Source organism: Syngnathoides biaculeatus, chromosome 20 (assembly GCF_019802595.1).
Source record: "Syngnathoides biaculeatus isolate LvHL_M chromosome 20, ASM1980259v1, whole genome shotgun sequence".
NCBI classification, from domain to species: domain Eukaryota; kingdom Metazoa; phylum Chordata; class Actinopteri; order Syngnathiformes; family Syngnathidae; genus Syngnathoides; species Syngnathoides biaculeatus.
This window is the reverse complement of record NC_084659.1, coordinates 11,340,159-11,358,084: the sequence shown is the minus strand read 5'-3', so window position 1 is coordinate 11,358,084 and position 17,926 is coordinate 11,340,159. Positions and strand designations below refer to the sequence as shown.

Sequence of the window (17,926 nt, the reverse complement as noted above, 5' to 3'; positions counted from 1 at the left end):
AATACAATTTTCTTTGAGTAAAACCAAAACAACAGCATGTTTCATTCAAATCCATTGACATCTGCTCTGGTATTTGTCAAGTCTGTACATTGTCTCCCACACGGTTCAACTATATCGTAGACCTAATAATCCGCAATGCCCTGGGGGACTCCACCAGTGTGTAGATCACACACAGACACACACACACACACACACACACACACACACACACACACACACACACACACACACACACACACACACACACACACACACGTCACTTATCTGGCATATGAAAGTGATACTGTTCTCGAAACAAATGAGCATTCTGGTATCTGATCAGTACTCAACAGGGTACATCATACCAGCAAGACTAATGTCGTATCCATCCTACTTTGTAGCATGATGCTGGACGACCTCGAGTTGTTGATCCTGGATATCAGATTAACCAGCACGGATTGACGAAGGGATCAAACTTGCTTGATTACGGACCTGCCTGTGGTTCCGCCGTGAGATCTCCCTGATCAGAAAGAGAAGGCTTGGACAAGCAAGAATCCGCAGTACCTTGTTGTAAGGGTACAAGACATGGCTCGTGAGAAAAGGTGACAACAACAGTGCTTGTGCCGGTTGCATATTTCGATTGAGTCAAGAGAATTTATCACATATCATATCATATTACCATCTGATGTCCATTTGTAAAAAGCAAACCAATTCAAATCTTTAATCCCAATGAGCCAATAAGATTTGATTTTTTCCAGAGTGCCACTTTCGCAATGCAGCCATGTGAAAAAAAAAATGGTGGCTGGAGAGAAACCACAGACATACAAGAGTCTTTCGAAACTTCACTTAAAGGCAGATACATATGCAAATAATTAATCCTTCCAGCTGGAAGTATTTTCATCTTGCGTCCGTATATGCTACCCAACAACAAAGGGTGGAAATTCCAATTCGACGCGTCTTTCCCCCGCAGCAATTGGATAACTGGTTGCCACCGAGAAGGAATGTCACCATCAGGCTTGAGCTTGCAGGAATCCGATATTCTCGTAACTTACGCCTGATATTTCTCAATTGATCGTCAGGTCCACCATAGTCTGACAAGAAATCCCGCAGGAAGAAGGGGGCAAAACGATGAGGTCGGAGTGACTTGATCTTGTCAAGTGTTTGAGAATGAAACCATTTTTAGGACTAAAGGGGTATGGTTGTCAACATTGAATACAGCCACCCCAAACCCTGTTTCCCGGCAAAATTGGCTTGGAAGAGGGAACTATCTGGTCCTGGTGACCCCACACCGCCCTCCCCACAGGGAGAGGGAGCAGCTATGTGGCCTCATTCAAAATTTTTTTTTTTTTTCCCCACCAAGGAGGTTGTCAATTGAAATGCTTCAGTACACTTGGCATGCATGCTAGGCCAAGAAATTACGGTTAGCTGGACACCAACTAACACGAACAATCCTCCCAAATGCAAGACATCTAAAAATGATGTAATTAACTGACAAATGTGCTTATATTTCAAGGTAAAATTGCACTGTATACCCTCCAGATTTTAAGCGTGCCATTTTTTTTCCACCCTTTTCTCATCTCTCCATTGTCTCTCCACAGGCACATTCCAGTGCAATTGCAAGATGACTCTTAATCATTGATAACATGACACAAGAGCTGACCCGCCATGATAAGATGTCATTTGACGATGTCGGAGGATTCAAAAGCCTGGGAAAACACAGCATCCCTGCTCGAAAACAGTGATTCATGATGACTGTCTTTTCAAGTGAGAGAAGAAGAAGGACTTTCTTTGCTGCATCAGCTCGGGGAAATGCTGCCTTAAAGTCATTAAAAAAAAAAAAGCATAGTCAGGCAGTACGTGTTGCAGATGGTGTTACGGGATCGTTTGGTTGGCTGAAAGAGATGCATCTGCACGGCTGTGTGCGCGTGTTTACATTATGTAATGGATGGCGGCCAGGTACAGTAGAGCAACAAAGGATTGAGAGACAGACACACAGCTCACTAAATAGATTGGGCCTGTGCCATGAAGGAAAGGGAGCAGGTCGAGGCCTTGTTAAAGTGATAAAACGCGTATGTCTCAATTTAATTAGGACTTCTTCTTTGTTCTGACACAAGATGAAGGAAAGTATTGCTCACATCAGTGACAACATGCAGAGGGGATAAGGAGGAAAGGAAGCTCGAGTCTAATTAGAGGCCTGGTGTGTTTTGTGTTTACGTCGTTGCCAAACCTGCTACAAATAGCACAATTTCAATGAATCATTGTGACATGGAGTTGGATTCACGAACATCATTACACCCCCCCCCTTCTTTTCAGTGGAGTTCCTTTTGGAGCTTTCTGCAATATTTTAGTACAATCCACAAATATTTGTGTTACTATGCACGTTTGTAATAATTCTTGCTGATATGTGCACTCTTCGAGTCATCTATTGATTAATGTTTAGCTCGTTACTTTTGGGCAAATGGTGCATTTTTCTTCCTCTCGCTATGCCACTGACATATAGTGACAGGCAGCACATTTAAATGTTCTTCCACTAGATGGCAGAAGGCACAATTAACCTGTGTATCAACCTGTTGCCATTCAGAGAAAGGATTAACAGCTTCTGTTAAGATTAAACATTCACATGGGTAAATTGCAACAAATCATTATTTCAGTTTCTTTGTATGTGCTTTTTATGACATTTTTATTTGATCACGTGCTGAGGAGCTCCTGCTTGTCCCACAACTGCTCCAAATTGACACACACTGATAGATAGTATTTGGTAAGTGTCTACGCTCTTTCCTATTTACTTCAACCTGAGCTGTTGTATGTGCCCTGGAGGTAATGGAAGAGTTTGGCAGTAAACAATCCATTTCAGACAGAGCACAATGGTGGTCCTAATATGGTGCTGCTTCACCCGCTGTTGATCCCACGAGAGTGGGGAAGTAGAACACAAAAGGAGCAGGCAGGCACATTATTAGCGAATAGACCTCAGAATAAACTAGGTCGGAGCTGCTTTGTGTCAGTTGGGCCCTGCTGGTCCGTGTGAGCAACTGGTTGGGGGAGAGGCGGTTGCTGTGGAAAACAAGAGACTGGAAGCTGCTTTATTTGATGTGACACTTGAACGATAGGGAACAAACTGTTGACGAAAACCCTCATGGGCAAGATCTTCCTTTTCAAAGGGGAACTAATGCTATTTTGAGGAAAATTTGATAATATTTACTTTGCAGTCTCCTCTGATTACATCGCAGCCACAAAAGACCCAGTAACTAATAAACCAATGACGCCCTTTATCTCGCTATGCATCAGACCAGTTAGCATTATATTCTGGAGGAGGTACACTACATGTTTAGCAAGGGGGGGGGGGGGGGTCCTCCATGTGTGTTATTGGGTGATGTGTAATATTAAACCACACACACTCGCACAGTCCCCCAATTAGCTTGCATCTTCCTAAAGTCTGTGTAGAGGGAGAGAGAGCGAGAGAGAGAACGAGAGAGAGTGAGAGAAAGGGAACAAGAGAGAGAGAGAGAGAGAGAGAGAGAGAGAGAGAGAGAGAGAGAGAGAGAGAGAGAGAGAGAGAGAGAGAGAGAGAGAGAGAGAGAGAGAGAGAGAGAAGCCAGTTGTCCTTCACTCATTGCTTTAAGTTTCGAGGCAGACGTTCTTGGCTTGGACGCTGCGCTCATGTCAGGATTAGGAGTCGGGGACGGGGGACACACCGGCGATCTGCAGGTCCTAATTGACCGACCCGAGCCAGATTCCCTCCCTGGTCAGGTAGGACTGACATGACACCGTTGCATTCCGGTCCCGTCTGATATACATCCTGCTGCATGTTTGTGATTAGATTGCCTCAAGCCTTGGGGGGAAACGGTCTACAGTCATTCATGGTTTTCTGAAATAGTTGCATGAAATACCAAGATGAGACAATGGATTTATCAAGTCTTCTCAGTCTACCCCCCCCCTTTTTTTTTTTGCTTGTGTGGATGTAAAGTATATAAACAAAGAAAAACAAATATACTGTCAATGTGCTTAGATGGATGGATCAAATTAAGGCAATTCTCCCAACAAAAGTGGTTGAGTTTGGAAGTCTAAATGGCCCAAACTTCTCAATGTAGAACTCTGCTGATGTAAGCGCGTTTTGCAGACATCCCGTTCCCGCTCCCACAAGCCCAAGATCCCTTCTGCAGGGAAGAAAATAAAAAAACATTTCATGGTGGCCCCATGGAACGACCGTGATTTACTCGTGGGTCCCGTGCGACAAGCGACCGATCCAGATAAGGAGGGCTTTTGTGCGACTGAGGGGGTTAATTCTGCCAGATCTGAGGAACTCCGGGTAATTATGTCCACTTAATGAGTTAATGCATCTTTAACTCATCTAGAGGGAATTTGATTTCAGCTGTGTGACATCCTTTTTATACTAGTTGACACGATATGTATGCAGCTTAATGCAAATCGACACAGAAGAGGGGTTGGGGCGGAGAGGTGTGGGGGGGCATACCCCCGTGTGAGTAAAATTCCAGCCACATGTGGTTTAACCTTGGAATTCTGCCTTAGCCAAGAGAAGGGAAGCGGAGGAAAAAGGCTTAACTTGCGAGTGTGTGCTGATTAGTTGGGCTCATATACTTCAATTATTGCTGTTTCAGCTTCTCACTGCGACATTTAAGTGGACCACAATGGAGACAGACTGACTTTATTATCCCATTCCACTCTCCAGTTGTCCTGTGTACTTATCATGTTAGTTCTACAAAACCCGCTCAAATTCAGAGATTTGGGGGAATTTACAGGGCCACAGTCTGTCCAGGTGTCTTGTCTTCATAACTGAGCAGCAACCCCCAAAATGCCCAGGATGACCCACTCATTGACGAATGATTTGAATGAATGCCGACTGTACCGATTTCCCACTGAAGACAAAATCCAGATGGCGGAGAGTTTTTAGTGCATTAGCGCAGCCGCCAAGACACGGGAGAGGTGGGAGGTGACGGAGGTGGGGGTTGTCGGGGGGGGGGGGGTGACGCTGCACCAGCTTACCTCAAGTACTACACATTAGCTGCTCCAACACAAAGGAAAAACATAGAACTCGTTCTCTGTGTAAAGGAAAAACGGCTCAACGGAAGTTTTTATTGGCCCCCCGGTCAAAAAACAACTTTTCTGCCCCACTTTGCAGAACCAAACAAATCTGTCTTCAGTTAGGTGCTCAAGGTTCCTGTCTTTGGCATGCTGTGTCTACATACACACTGCACTGTATGTATCAACATAGTCCCTGTTTTATGGTTAGACTTTGCCACTGGCATCACTTTACTTCCTTACAGTCGCCCCTTGCATTCTCTGTTATTAGAGTGCAGCTGGATCGGTTTCATGGATCTACGAGGAGCTTTAGGCAGAGAGATCATAAAAACTATGTGGTTATATTTTGTAATTAACCCTAATATAAGATTACTTGCTTTGAGAAATGCTTGGACTTCGGGGGAGGGTGAGGGGAGGCCAGGGCCCTCGTTCTCCCTTGGTTGTTTTTGCAAGCGCTTTCCTTCTGGTTCTAGTTTCATTCCTTGCACAACAAAGCGGCCCTTGTGTCAAAAGAGCTCCCTGTGGAGATCTGTGTCTAGTCATTGTTAGGAAGTGGTGATGCATTCATAAGCTTCGGAGCTGAAGCTCTTCAAGTGGTGGCCCTTTTTTTTTTTCAAATCTCGACCAGTAGGAGAAAACCACCAAGCTACTCATAGATTCTGTCCTCTGCATTGTTTTAACATGGACTCATGTTCTCCCTTGGTTGAAGCCGGGGACTTGAAAATGGTTTTCAAAGATGTAAGCACCTTCCATGTGTGTTCCCTTGATCCCGAAAGTGTCTTTCCCACAGAGTTTTCCTCCTGTAGGTGGTATGCGATGACGTCTGTTCGCCGGTCTGCTGACATCAAATGACCCTTCAAAAACCCCATCGATATTTCACAGAAACAGCATGTGGCGGAATTTGTCTGTCCTCTTCCTCGCGAGACAAATAATTGGATTGTACTGTATATGAAGCCAAAGAGACAGAATGCACATCTATGTATGGGCATGCATATGCTTTGTAACTCTTTTTACACCAAGTACTGGTCTCAAAACCTGTGAGTACAATTACCAACTCAGTTCTACCGTTTTCAGAAAGAATGTTTTCACCATCATGCTGGCCAAAATATAACACCATAATCGTCGTCTCCGCTGTTAGGGAAGGGCTACATGCTGGCAGTGTTTCTTCAGCTGGCACGCTTTCCCTGAGTGACCACAGCGACAGAAACGCTTGAAAAAAAAAAAAAAAAGTATTTACAATTTACACCTAATATAAGCAGTTAACACATAGACCCCAAAAGCGTGTCCAAGAATCATGCTGACATGTGGTATTGACAGCTAAATATGGATTTAGCAAATATACTGTAAAACAGAAGAAGGATTAAGTGTCTTGGATTGAGTCCACTTTGGTACCAGGCTACAATAAATTATGACTGAAATGATTAAAATAGAAAAGTAAACACGTTACATAACTGCTAAGTACAGCCCATATAACTTGTTCTCAAGGATTTAAATGGGATTTTGCAGAAAAAGTCACCGTTTGTCGCATAAAAATCTCATTTAGGGGGCCACAAAAGTTTTATAAAAGATTTCATTGCACTAACTTTTACAACTGCAGACAATAGAAGTCTGAGTATATTTTAAGCCACATCCCTGGAGATGGAAGTGACCACAGGTCGGAGCAAAATATTGACGCACAGAGGGAGAACGTTTTATAAGAGGCCTGGTCGGAGAATCACGCTAGCCAGAGATGGCTAATTCAGGCTGGTGCGGGCACGAGGTGAACCGCACTGGCTTTTCTGGGAAATGTATTATATCGCAGATGAGATGCTGCTAAACAGCTGGGAGAGCAAAATGACTTACGTCGGTTTTGATGGCCTGGAAAAGCTTCACTGTCTATAAACAGAATTAGAGTTAAAAGAGTGATAATGTTTCAGTGCCGGGAAAGATGATATGCTGAGTGAGAAATGGAGAGAGTGACTAATAAACACCATGCGAGCGAGATTAGTTGGATTATAATTTAGTGCATCAAGCAAATAAAACAGAGTGTGGGATCTTTAGGTACAAACCTCAACGTGGACAACTATAGCATGTATAAATATAGTTGAGAAAATTACAGATGTAATAGCACATGAGGGACTGGGTGGAACCTCTCTAGAGATCACTGAAAGTCACAAAGTAGTGTTTAATGCGATGTGATGGACCGTCCAGGAGGGCCCAATGGGAAGAAGGAAAAAAAAAATGCATCCGCATATACATTCTCAGCTGTTTCTGTCTGTTGCCCATCTATTATTCACACAAAAGGATCGTCTACACTGACGGGCTTGTTCCAGTGTGCGAGACACTGCGAGACAGTCAGGGGGAGGGCGGCGGTTTGGTACAGTTGGAACTGACTCATTGTGCAGGCTTGTGTGCGTGTGTGTGTGTGTTGGATGCTTGGTTGAGGTTTCTGCCTCTGATCGTAAAGGAGTCACTTTTTTTCCATTTATTTTTACCATAAAGTCCAAATCCAAATGTTTAAATACATATTAAACCCATTTATCAACTCTTCAGTTTGGATGGGATGAGTCACTTAGAGAATTCTATGCAGCCATATTTTTGTGGAAACGATTTAGGAAATGTTTTATAGTGTCAGAAGTGCACAGAACAAGGCCCGTTAAAGGTGTGTTTGCATGAATTTAGCGTGGAACTTCAAAGCAATGGACGATAAACCATTTGGCGTGTGTCCATGACGTTCTCAAAAAAATTACTGGAAAATGTTGTCCAGTATGTTTGCGATTTGTCAATAACCAAATTAGCTGCTTAATTAAGAACCTATCCTGCGCTATTCGCTTTTTTTGTACTGAGGCCACAGCCTTGTCTGATATGAATTAATGCTATGGCACTATCTTGTGGCATCTTAGTGCCAAAAAACTATGTTGAATTGAAAGGAAGGAGCGTCATTTTGACAGATCATAGCTCTTTTTAATATAACAATAGTGCTTTACCGCTATCTTGTGACATTTATCGGCAATTATTAACCTTTTTTTGCGTGAACATCAACTACTACTTGTGAATTTTCTATATTTATTTCAAGTTACAGTCCCTATAATGACTCCAGCACATCATTTTATTTAAACGAAAGACCAAAATCAACTTCCTGGCCTCTTTTTTTTTTTTTTTTAGCTGTGACAAACTCATCAAGCCATCTTCAGAGGCTGACCTGACTCCCGTCATCTTCCATCATGCGTCTCCTCGCCACACTGTGCCTCTTGCTACTCCTCCGGTTCGCCGAGCCCCGCCGAGGCCCGCGGTCCAGCATCGCGGAGCGGGGTACCGCCCAGTGGACCCAAACACGAGGCAGGGGAAGGCCCGGCGTCGTGAGGCGCCAAACACAGGAGTGCAAGGAGTACATGGAAGCGGGAGATAAGTACCTCGACTGCCAGGACAGGCAGTTGACCACCGTGATGCAAGACTGGCCCAAAGATATCAACCACCTGCTACTGGCCAGGAATAAAATCCAGGCAAGTACAAACAGCTCTCAGGATACAAGACACGTAGCACCTGCTGCAGTCTTGATCCAAGCCACAGCTTGTCCAGTCCTCTTTTATTGCTCCAATGAAGATCTCTGGATTGATTTCCATCCAGTCAGTGGATTTGTTCTCTCACCACAACCCAAATTACAGCCAGTTTGTTGACGGCATGAACATCTGTGCGCCATCACAGGGGGTGCTAAGATCAAATGGAAAACTGGCTGTTTGTGCACGTGTGCTGAACAGAATTTCAATGCACAACCTTGCTTTTCTGTGTAAACGACATACACACATGCTGGATTTTAAAAAATGTCAACAATGAATTTTGACCTAACTAACTTGCTGAAAAAAAATTCAAGGATGTATGCAAGTCTGGCAGGACAGTGAACCCCTGCCGTTTGGTATTAATAGATTCCCCATTTCAAAAATAGTCATTTTTATGGTATAGCACGCTTTAAAAAATGCCAAATGATGTGGCCAAAGCCCTGGCGAATAAGAAAGTAGTAATTGGTGTCAAGGAAGTATGTTGAAGTGATCCATCTTGACTCTGAGACAAGCAGCCTTGTATGTTTAAGTTTAATTTTAGGCTGGGTTGCTAAAAAAAGTTAAAAGTTTTTTTTTTCTGAAAGCGATTTCTGTCACTAGCCTTCAAATGACAACAAATCCTCTTCCTCCTCGTTCAGGTTTTGCGGGACAACATGTTCTCCCAGTTCACCCAACTGAAAAGCCTGGACCTCCAACAGAACGACATCTCCATGATGGAGGACCGAGCGTTCAACGGCCTTTCCAAACTCAGGACACTGCTGCTGCAACACAACAGCCTGAAAACGGCCTCCGAGGAGGTCCTGCTCCCCATGCCCCGCCTTACCTACCTCCGTCTCTACGACAACCCCTGGAGCTGTCACTGCCCATTGGACAGCCTGCTTAGAACGCTGCAGGTGCCTAGTAACCGCAACCTGGGCAATTACGCCAAGTGCGCAGAGCCCCTTTCGCTGAAGGGCCAGAAGCTGAAGAAGCTGAACGTGGACTCGTTGTGTGCAGGTGACAACCAGGTGGATGAGACTCAACCTAAGCCACCAATCAAAAAGACAGTGGCCACATCCATGTGCCACACTTACATGTTCCCCAAACCTCTGCTGGACTGCAGCAACAAAGGTGAGCATGTCACGTGTCCCTGGGCACTTACCCACCTTCAACTCTTAAAATCGTCATGTCATCTATCATGTTACACTTATGGAAAACGTCAATACAATATAAAAATATAACACTACTCAAACAGTCCCATTGTTAATATTGCTCATGTTACAAGAACGGCACTACTAATTGTGAATGCCCTGCTAGTACGTTGCTATGTTAGCACACTAAGGCTGAAATCAGATAGACCAAAAAAAAAAAAAAAAAAAATCTCAAACCCACTTACACATACTAGTGAGTAGTTCAGCCTTGAGAAGTACAGTGATGCCTCGGTTCTCCGCCGCAATCCATTCCAGAAAACGGTACAAGAAGTGTTTTGTTTGAAAACTGAATCGACGTTTTCCATTCCAATGAATGGGAAAAACAAATAATGCGTTCCAAGCTTTTAGGTTTTTAAAGCATTTTCTTTAGCTTTTCCTGATAATAAACAGCATAGTAGAAATACATGTATAGTTTAAATACTTTACATAATGAAATAACTTAAACTTTTTATTTTTTGCTTAAAATGTATGCTTTAGTAGTAGAGTATGCTAGGCTGGGAGTGCATTGGCGTATCTGTAGTGACTCAGCCCCCTTATAAACAAAAGTGCAGAATAACTTTAAACAAGCAACTTCCCTTCTTTGGAGCTATGATTGGGGGTTAATACGGTAGTCCTCGATAAGAAGAAAAACAAGTCACGACTGGGATATGACTGTGTACAGAGGCTGCGGGAAACAGGATAACAAAAGCGCACTGGTTGCGTCGTGCGCGTTACGTAATTTCAGGGTTTTTTTTTTCGGGGGGGGGGGGGGCGTTCGAATTGACAATAACAAAGCATGCCATGGGTGGGCCAACTGCTGTTATTTCCGTGTTTTGTTGGGGGCATTCAAGTATCAATTTTCGTTCGAAAACAGAAGCAAAAGAAATCTCGAAATTTTCATTCGAAAACCGATTTGTTTGAAAAGGGGGACGTTTGAGAACTGAGGCTTTACTGTACTAACAAATGAACAGCACTGACTGTTGGGAATAAATTACATACTGCAATGGAAGTGTTTCCTGAGCTTGAGATGCTATTGAAAACACGGTGCATTTATGGCTGTGAATCATTATTTCATTTGTTCAGTTGTTGTTGTTGGGTCCCCCCCCCCCGAAAACAATACTATATAAGGAAGTAGTAAATCGCATCGAAAAATCTGTCTTTGTTTTCAAACCTCGCTTGGTTGTATGAAAGCAGTAAAGAGACAGGGCGAAATTAGCCAAAGAAAGACAAAAGAGGAAGAAGAGTGTACAGTTGACATCTGGTTCAGTATGTCTTCAATTATCTTTTTTTTTAGATCAGTTTCTGTTTTTCCTCAGCAAAAAAGATGACAACACCTGAATTAGGTACAGTTATATCACGCTGTATTCTAATCATCCCTCTGTATGCCTTCATATGTCCGGCCATTGTTTCCTCTTCCAAACAATGAGGAGGCTTTTTGGCTCCCACGACTACAACATCGATGTAATAGCTTCTCTGTCTTTGAGCACGATTCAAACCTGAAAAACATCGCTTGCATCATTTTTCACGAAGCGTCTACCCACCAGAACCCCACAAAGCACCATCTGTGTGGGGCAAACGGTTGAGAAAGGATGTTTGGCATATTTTCCGAGTATTACTTCAGTTGGACTGTTGAAAGGAATCTCTATCCGACTCGTGACATTGATAGCCAGCAGTTCCGCTTCAGCTGGTTTACGGTGCAACCTGAGTTATGCATATAAAATGTTGCCTATAACCATGGTTGAGTAGACAAATATATCTATTGATTATAATCATTATGAATTTATAAAATCAATGAATAAAATGAAAAAAAATCATCACAGTATAGTGGACTCAAAAAAAAACCCCTAGAAATACTGTATTGTAGCTAGAAGACTGGTGGATACAACATTCTAATCCATATCAGTCTCAGTCTAGTACTTTTATTGACACGTGTAGACAAAGTTAAAGTTACCGATATTACTTGACGAGTAGCACGAGTCCAAACTCCAGCGATTGAACCCAAGAGAACGAAAAGCATGTGAACCAAACCCGCATGTGGGAATAACTTTTTCAGAACATAAATGGAAACATGGATTTCTTCCTGACATAAGACCAGAGACAAATCAAACTAAATTTTTTTTTTTTAAATTTCCCTCTGTCCTCATTTTCCTCCCACGTGTCAAAATGGCGCCGCCCCTGCGGTTTGAGGGCTGCTTCTCTGAGGTGAAACCGCAGCAAATTGCAGGCTGCACGTCATTCTCAGCACTGGGACTCGGCGAGAGATGAGCCCAGAGACATACTTTTCTCTTTATTAAATGCTGTTACTCAAGAGCACGCTGAAAAATGTGTTTTGATCACTGCCATTATTCTAAATAAGGGCACGTTAAAAAATATACTCTTGCAAAGTGATTTGGAGGGAAAAGAAACCCGAATCGAAGGCGATTTGCAGAGGAGGCAGCTTCTGCCAGGTAATGACAGATTTCCTGCGGGAGGTCCGTTCGGAACTGGACTTTGTACAAGAGTTATGAAATGCATGTTTGACTGCAGGGGTTTAGGCTTCCCCGTAGAAGTGAACTGTTGACTTTTACAATGCACTCAAACGATTGCTGCGCGCAGCTCCTTGCGCAGCCATAAAGCAAAACGTCTCGGCCTAAAAACCTGCAATTTGCCAAAACTTGGGCCTGAGTCCAAAGTCTAAAGTCTAAAAAAATATAAAACATGTACAATAACAACTTACAGACTCAAAAATCGTGCCGCTTCCTCCTTCCTTCTGTAGTAGGCCACGTAGATACATGTCCTTTAGTGCAAATAAATCATAGATGCATTTCGGCTTCCTCACATGCTTGAGTTACACATTCGGTGGGTCTGTGAAAGTCACTCTACATACTTAAATTTCCAGTGAAGTGAAAATAAATATGCCTTGTATATTCTACACAGCACAGACAAGAGTGCTGTTAAAAACCATGCCGCATTTCAAAGAAAAAAAATCAATAAATACATAAATAGAAATGGCTAAGCATGTAGAATGACCCTTCAAAATTGGGAAAAGCCCTCTCGAACTCCAAAATCAAGTACCGCCACTACCACCTGGCAAATGGATGGTACTCCATCCACCATCATTCCGATTCCTACACATAACTGAGTTTTCCGTTTCGTTTTTTTTTTGTGGTTCACTCGCTGTTCCGCAATTTGACCGTGACGTGTCCCCACCCAGGCCTGACAACGAGGCACTCTAAAGCGGCCACGGCAGCAGCATGCCTGGCTCACTTGTTGAAGGTTAATGCGGATTACTTTTTCTTCCTTTACCGCTCTTTCGCCTGACTATCTGAAGCGTGCACACTTGTGGCTGACTACAAGGCGCTCTAAAGTTCCAAAGTTTTAGCACGAAGCATCATTTTAGTACAGCCCAAAATGGCAGGAAAACAGATTTGGTGAAAAATAGTTAAACTATTGACCTCCAGCGGTGAATCAGCTGGTAAAGCGTTGGCCTCACGGTTCTGAGGACCCAGGTTCAATCCCGGCCCCGCCTGTGTGGAGTTTGCATGTTCTCCCCGTGCCTGTGTGGGTTTTCTTCGTGCTCTCCGGTTTCCTCCCACATCCCAAAATCATGCAACATTAATTGGACACTCTAAATTGCCCCTAGGTGTGATTGTGAGTGCAACTGTTTGTCTACATGTGCCCTGCGATTGGCTGGCGACCAGTTCAGGGTGTGCCCTGACTCCTGCCCATTGACAGCTGGGATAAGCTCCAGAAATCCCCACGACCCTTGTGAGGATAATCAGAAAAGAAAGTGGATGGATAGATATTTACCTCCACAACTGAGTACAAAATAATTCTCAGTACTCTAGATTACCTTCAAACATATAATGTATTTAGAAACAAAAATAATCCTCCAGCGTAGGAAAGTGTATCTTTCCGAAACCCCAGTTTCTCTCTTGGACAGGGGGAATTTGCATATTTGGCCCCAAAGCCACAGAGCCAGACCCAGAGTCCTTTTTGCACCGAGATGTGCCAAACACTTTCCAGCTGTCCTCTGCAAATAGGCCCAGAAAAGGCTGGCGACGCACACTGGGGGGGGGGGGGGGATTCCCTTTCGATCACAAGTCTGCAGAGGCACATGAAATCTTATCTTAAAAGTCTGCTCCTTGAATAACAACAACAAAAAAAAATCTTCGAGGTGCATTTCAGTGTCCAATCTTAGCCTTGCTTTACGGCACCGGGGCGCCAGCTTACAACATCTGCGTCGGTGAAGTCTGCCTATAAAGCCCGAAACATCTGCACTGTAAAAACCATCCATGAGCATTCTTCAAACCAAATTACAAGCGAGCATGCAGGAAACGACAGACTGACAAAGAGGAATTGCCAGCCATACAATGCATACAAATCTGTTCAGTATGATTACATCCGCTCACCTGCAAATCGTTTACAACAGAGCACGTCTGCCATGTTTAATTTGATGTCGCAAACAACGAGGAGGCCAAAAAACCTCAAAGTAGTTTTTGAAAATATTTTTTTCCATCAGTGCATCTGAAGCCTCGCAATTGAATGAGTGCCACAAGCAAACTTCTGGTTCTCTTTATCAAGTGAGAAGACTGCAGGAAAATCTCAACCGTCTCGAGATTACAGCGGTGATCAAATGTTCGCGCGATCACGTCCGGCGTGTGGGAATCACTGTTTCATGCATTAACGGGCGATCGGAGAGGAATTGTGTGAGTGGGGACCATGGAAACGCCTTGAGACACTTGTGTTTGCTGTTGAGAGAAAAAAAAAAAAAAAAAACAGGGAAAATGTTGCGCACAACCCACGCAACATCTTGAAAATAGCTAGACTCAGACAATTCGGATCTTCGGGGGCTCCCGTTGACTCCGAGGTGACCTGTGGGAACTTGCGATTTTATGAAACGCTGACGAGATGGACAAAACAGATGCAAAAAAAAAAAAAAAAAAGTCGGGTCGATGCGAAACATGCGCAAGTGTTCAGAATAACACTTGGACCAAACAAGGTATCTACAATATTTATTCGGTATTCATGTCAAAATCATTGACAAACCAATGAAAAAAACTTACCTTTTAATGGTTTTATGCTCTTTCTATAATGCTCTAAGATCCCACAAGATGGCGCCAAAGCAAGAGCGATTAGAAAACTAGTAACTGCTGTCAATGAAGTACAGCCAACTGACCTATTTTTTTTTTTAAATGACTGTAGGCCATTTATTTTTAAGGGTAATGTGATATGCGTTTGAAATTAAATTAACTATGTAGTATATACACACACTCGGGCACAGGTGTCAAACTCAAGGCCCGGGGGCCAGATCCGGCCCGCCGCGAGATTTTATGTGGCCCGCGAAGACAAATCACGTGTGTCAACTTCCATGATTCTTGCTAAAATCTGTACAAAATTTCAAATACTGATATAAATGATAACATTGAGATATTGCAAGCGGTTTTGTGCTATCAAACATCAACCGCAGTTGAAAAACCCAGAACCCTTGATTTCTGACTCCAAAATTAGTTCATAAATTTCATGTGTAAATATGATGAGGTTTTATCATCACAATTTTATGGTTTCACAGTCATAAAGGCCCTCTGAGAGAAACCATAACTACAAAAACAAGTTTGACACCCCTGCACTTGAGAGTTATAAACATTTTTAGGGATGTCAATTACAATTCACGACTATGAGGAACTAAACATCTCCTTTACGTTCTCCGCAGCCGACTTACAGCAACAGGTTGAGTGAGGGCTCTTCTTTTTTTGTTCTTGCAGGTTTGAGCAACGTCCCGTCCGACCTGCCTTCCGACATCGTGAAGATGGATCTGTCCGGCAACAACATCAAACATCTCAAGCCCAAGCAGTTCCTGCAGTCCAAAGACCTCAAGTTCCTCAACCTCAGCAGCACCAGCCTGAACCAAATAGACACAGGTACCAGTTAAAAACAAAAACAAACAAAAAAATTTCATTCAAGAACACAAAAAGGTGAAGTATTCTTCTTTAATACAGCAAATAGACAAGACGTACACTTGCACAATCCATCAATATCCACGGTGTCGCCAATCACCCGAGCACGCCAAAGTGCCAAAAATGATTCTTGATATTGTCCAACATGTGTCTCTCATTCCACAAATGGACCACCGTGAGGCTCAAAGCTAACGATGTCGGCCGTGCGGAAATGAAACTCCTAACAAGTCCCCGTCGTTGCATTTGTTAGCGCGCCCGTGTAAATAACCTCACCAGGGGGCTTTCCCCCTACGGGATTCCGACCCACGGCGGGTCCGGGTAAAAGGATGGCATTTTCATGCAGCAGAAAGCTGTTGCGGGGGGAGTTATTTTGTTAATTATGCCAAATATTTGGGAAGAGTGGAGTGGAAATGCGGAACAACATACCTTAAGAAATGGGAAGATTCCAGACCACCGTATTTTGATATTAACTTTAAAAAGTCAATTTTCCATCGCATATCTTCTAGTTGTCTTTTCCCAGTTTCATTGATATAAAAAGATGCCAACTATTTTTGACAGTGAAGCTTTGACACGCCTGTGAAATATGATATTTCCTCCAATGACAGCTTCGCACTCTATTTTAGAATGCGTGGAAGATGCCCGTGACAGTTTCAGAAGGTCGCGGTCAAGCAGACTGGAGAAAAGACAGGACGTCCTCCTTCGTCCTCATCCATTTTTTTTCTACGCGTTTGATTATTTTTAAACATATGGTTACCCCGCGTCCCCCCCCCTGCCCCCCTTCCCCTTCCTTGACGAGATCAAAGTCGAGCTGGAGGCCAGCGGAGCGCGGCAGGAAACGCTAGGAAATGTCTTATTCCGATCGCTCGCTTCCTTCCGGCCGGCGCGCGGGACACTCCATTGACTCGCGTTCATTTCCTGTCAAGGACGACAGGGGAGGGGGACACATCACCCCACATCGTATACACATTATGCTAACACGGCATTGCGATACAGGCGTTCACCAATTTTTTGACTGAACAGTTTAGTATTTTTTTTTCCCCTCAAAGGTAGCTATCGCACTAAAAAAACATGAGCGGAATCATTTTAACATTACTTTCCGTATGATGAGAAAGTAGCCCGGTGGGAGTCAATCACGGAGTCAGTTGTGCTGAAAATTGTCAAAGCCTTTGCAAAACCTGACTTTCAGTAAAGAACGGAGGATACAGTGGGTTAAAAAAAAATTCATATGCAAATATGTAAAATCCATCTCAAAGAACCAAAGAACCGAGATAGGCTCGGATGGAAAAAGATGACACGCTGTGGCGACCCCTGACGGGACAAGCCGAAAGGAAAAGAAGAAGAAAGAACCACGTTGAAGTGACAAACTTGAGGGAGGAGCTCAGCTTAGCCTGGGTTGTTATCGGAAAACATTCAGTCTTTATCTGTCAAACCATTTCACAAAGTCATTAATTCCCCTCTCAGGTGCATTTGCAGGGCTGCTGTACCTCCGCGAGCTGGACCTGTCCAACAACAACCTCCACTACTTCCAGTACGCCGTCCTGGAGGACCTCTACTTCCTGCGTAAACTCTCTCTTGGCAACAACCCGTGGATCTGCGACTACAACATCCACTACCTGATCTACTGGCTCAAGCTGCACCCCGGCGTGGCCCACACGGGCCTCACCTGCGCCGAGCCGCGGGAGTTCCGGGGCTGGCGCGTGGCGGACTACGTCAAGACGTACAACGGGGAGTGTCCCAAGGATGTGCAGACAGCGGGGGGCAACGGGGGACAGGGGGAGATGGAGAATGAGGCCCAAGAGCTGGTGAGGGAGACGGAAGAAGGGGTCCGACCGCGGCCCCTGAAAGAGCGAAATCTGAAAAAATTTGAAATTATCAGGTTGAGTTAATCTCGAGGTCGAATTCTGGTTTATGGTTTTTGCGCAGGGGATTTTAGTCTGGGATCAGGCTGAAGAATTATCACAGGTCGACTCAGCGATTTTTGCTTTTGAAAGGAGACAATGGTACGTTTCGTCCAATGCATTTTGCAATTCATGTAAATAAAAAGGGGAGTCTTTTAAGGGGCGTCAGAATCCTCAAAAGGGATCCTTGAAGTGTCCCGTTGCTGTGCTTAGTCAACTTTAGGTTTGTGCGGAACTTTTCCTCAACGGGAGTTGTATTCCCAAGATAAAACATCGCCCCCAGCTGCTCACAAAAACGAACTACAGGTGCTTGATCTCGAAACCTTTTTTGTACTGATGAATGAATGAGTGATGCTCTGGATAGGAACTTT

At 43.9% G+C, this 17,926-nt stretch overlaps 2 protein-coding genes across 2 annotated transcripts in view; one reads left to right on the top strand and one right to left on the bottom strand.

The window, feature by feature from the left end:
- Positions 1 to 15,551, bottom strand: part of ccdc146 (coiled-coil domain containing 146) — a 51,941-nt gene extending 36,390 nt beyond the window's left edge. The window contains exon 1 of the mRNA XM_061806753.1: positions 15,423 to 15,551. The gene's annotated coding sequence lies outside the window, so the exon portion shown is untranslated. The remainder of the gene's footprint in view (positions 1 to 15,422) is intronic.
- Positions 3,525 to 17,917, top strand: lrrc17 (leucine rich repeat containing 17). The gene is made up of 5 exons (XM_061806761.1): positions 3,525 to 3,726; positions 8,161 to 8,498; positions 9,191 to 9,662; positions 15,466 to 15,621; positions 17,119 to 17,917. Exons 2-5 carry the CDS (start codon positions 8,220 to 8,222, stop codon positions 17,541 to 17,543), a joined length of 1,332 nt encoding a protein of 443 aa, XP_061662745.1. The 5' UTR covers positions 3,525 to 3,726; positions 8,161 to 8,219; the 3' UTR covers positions 17,544 to 17,917.
- Positions 17,918 to 17,926: the final 9 nt, after the last annotated feature.

Bases quoted from the DNA above. Each gene is read 5' to 3' on its own strand.
- lrrc17 (XM_061806761.1), top strand. From the start codon at position 8,220: ATGCGTCTCCTCGCCACACTGTGCCTCTTGCTACTCCTCCGGTTCGCC. The intron at 9,663-15,465 runs GTGAGCATGTCA...TTGTTCTTGCAG, and splicing joins GCTGGACTGCAGCAACAAAG to GTTTGAGCAACGTCCCGTCC. The intron at 15,622-17,118 runs GTACCAGTTAAA...TTCCCCTCTCAG, and splicing joins CCTGAACCAAATAGACACAG to GTGCATTTGCAGGGCTGCTG.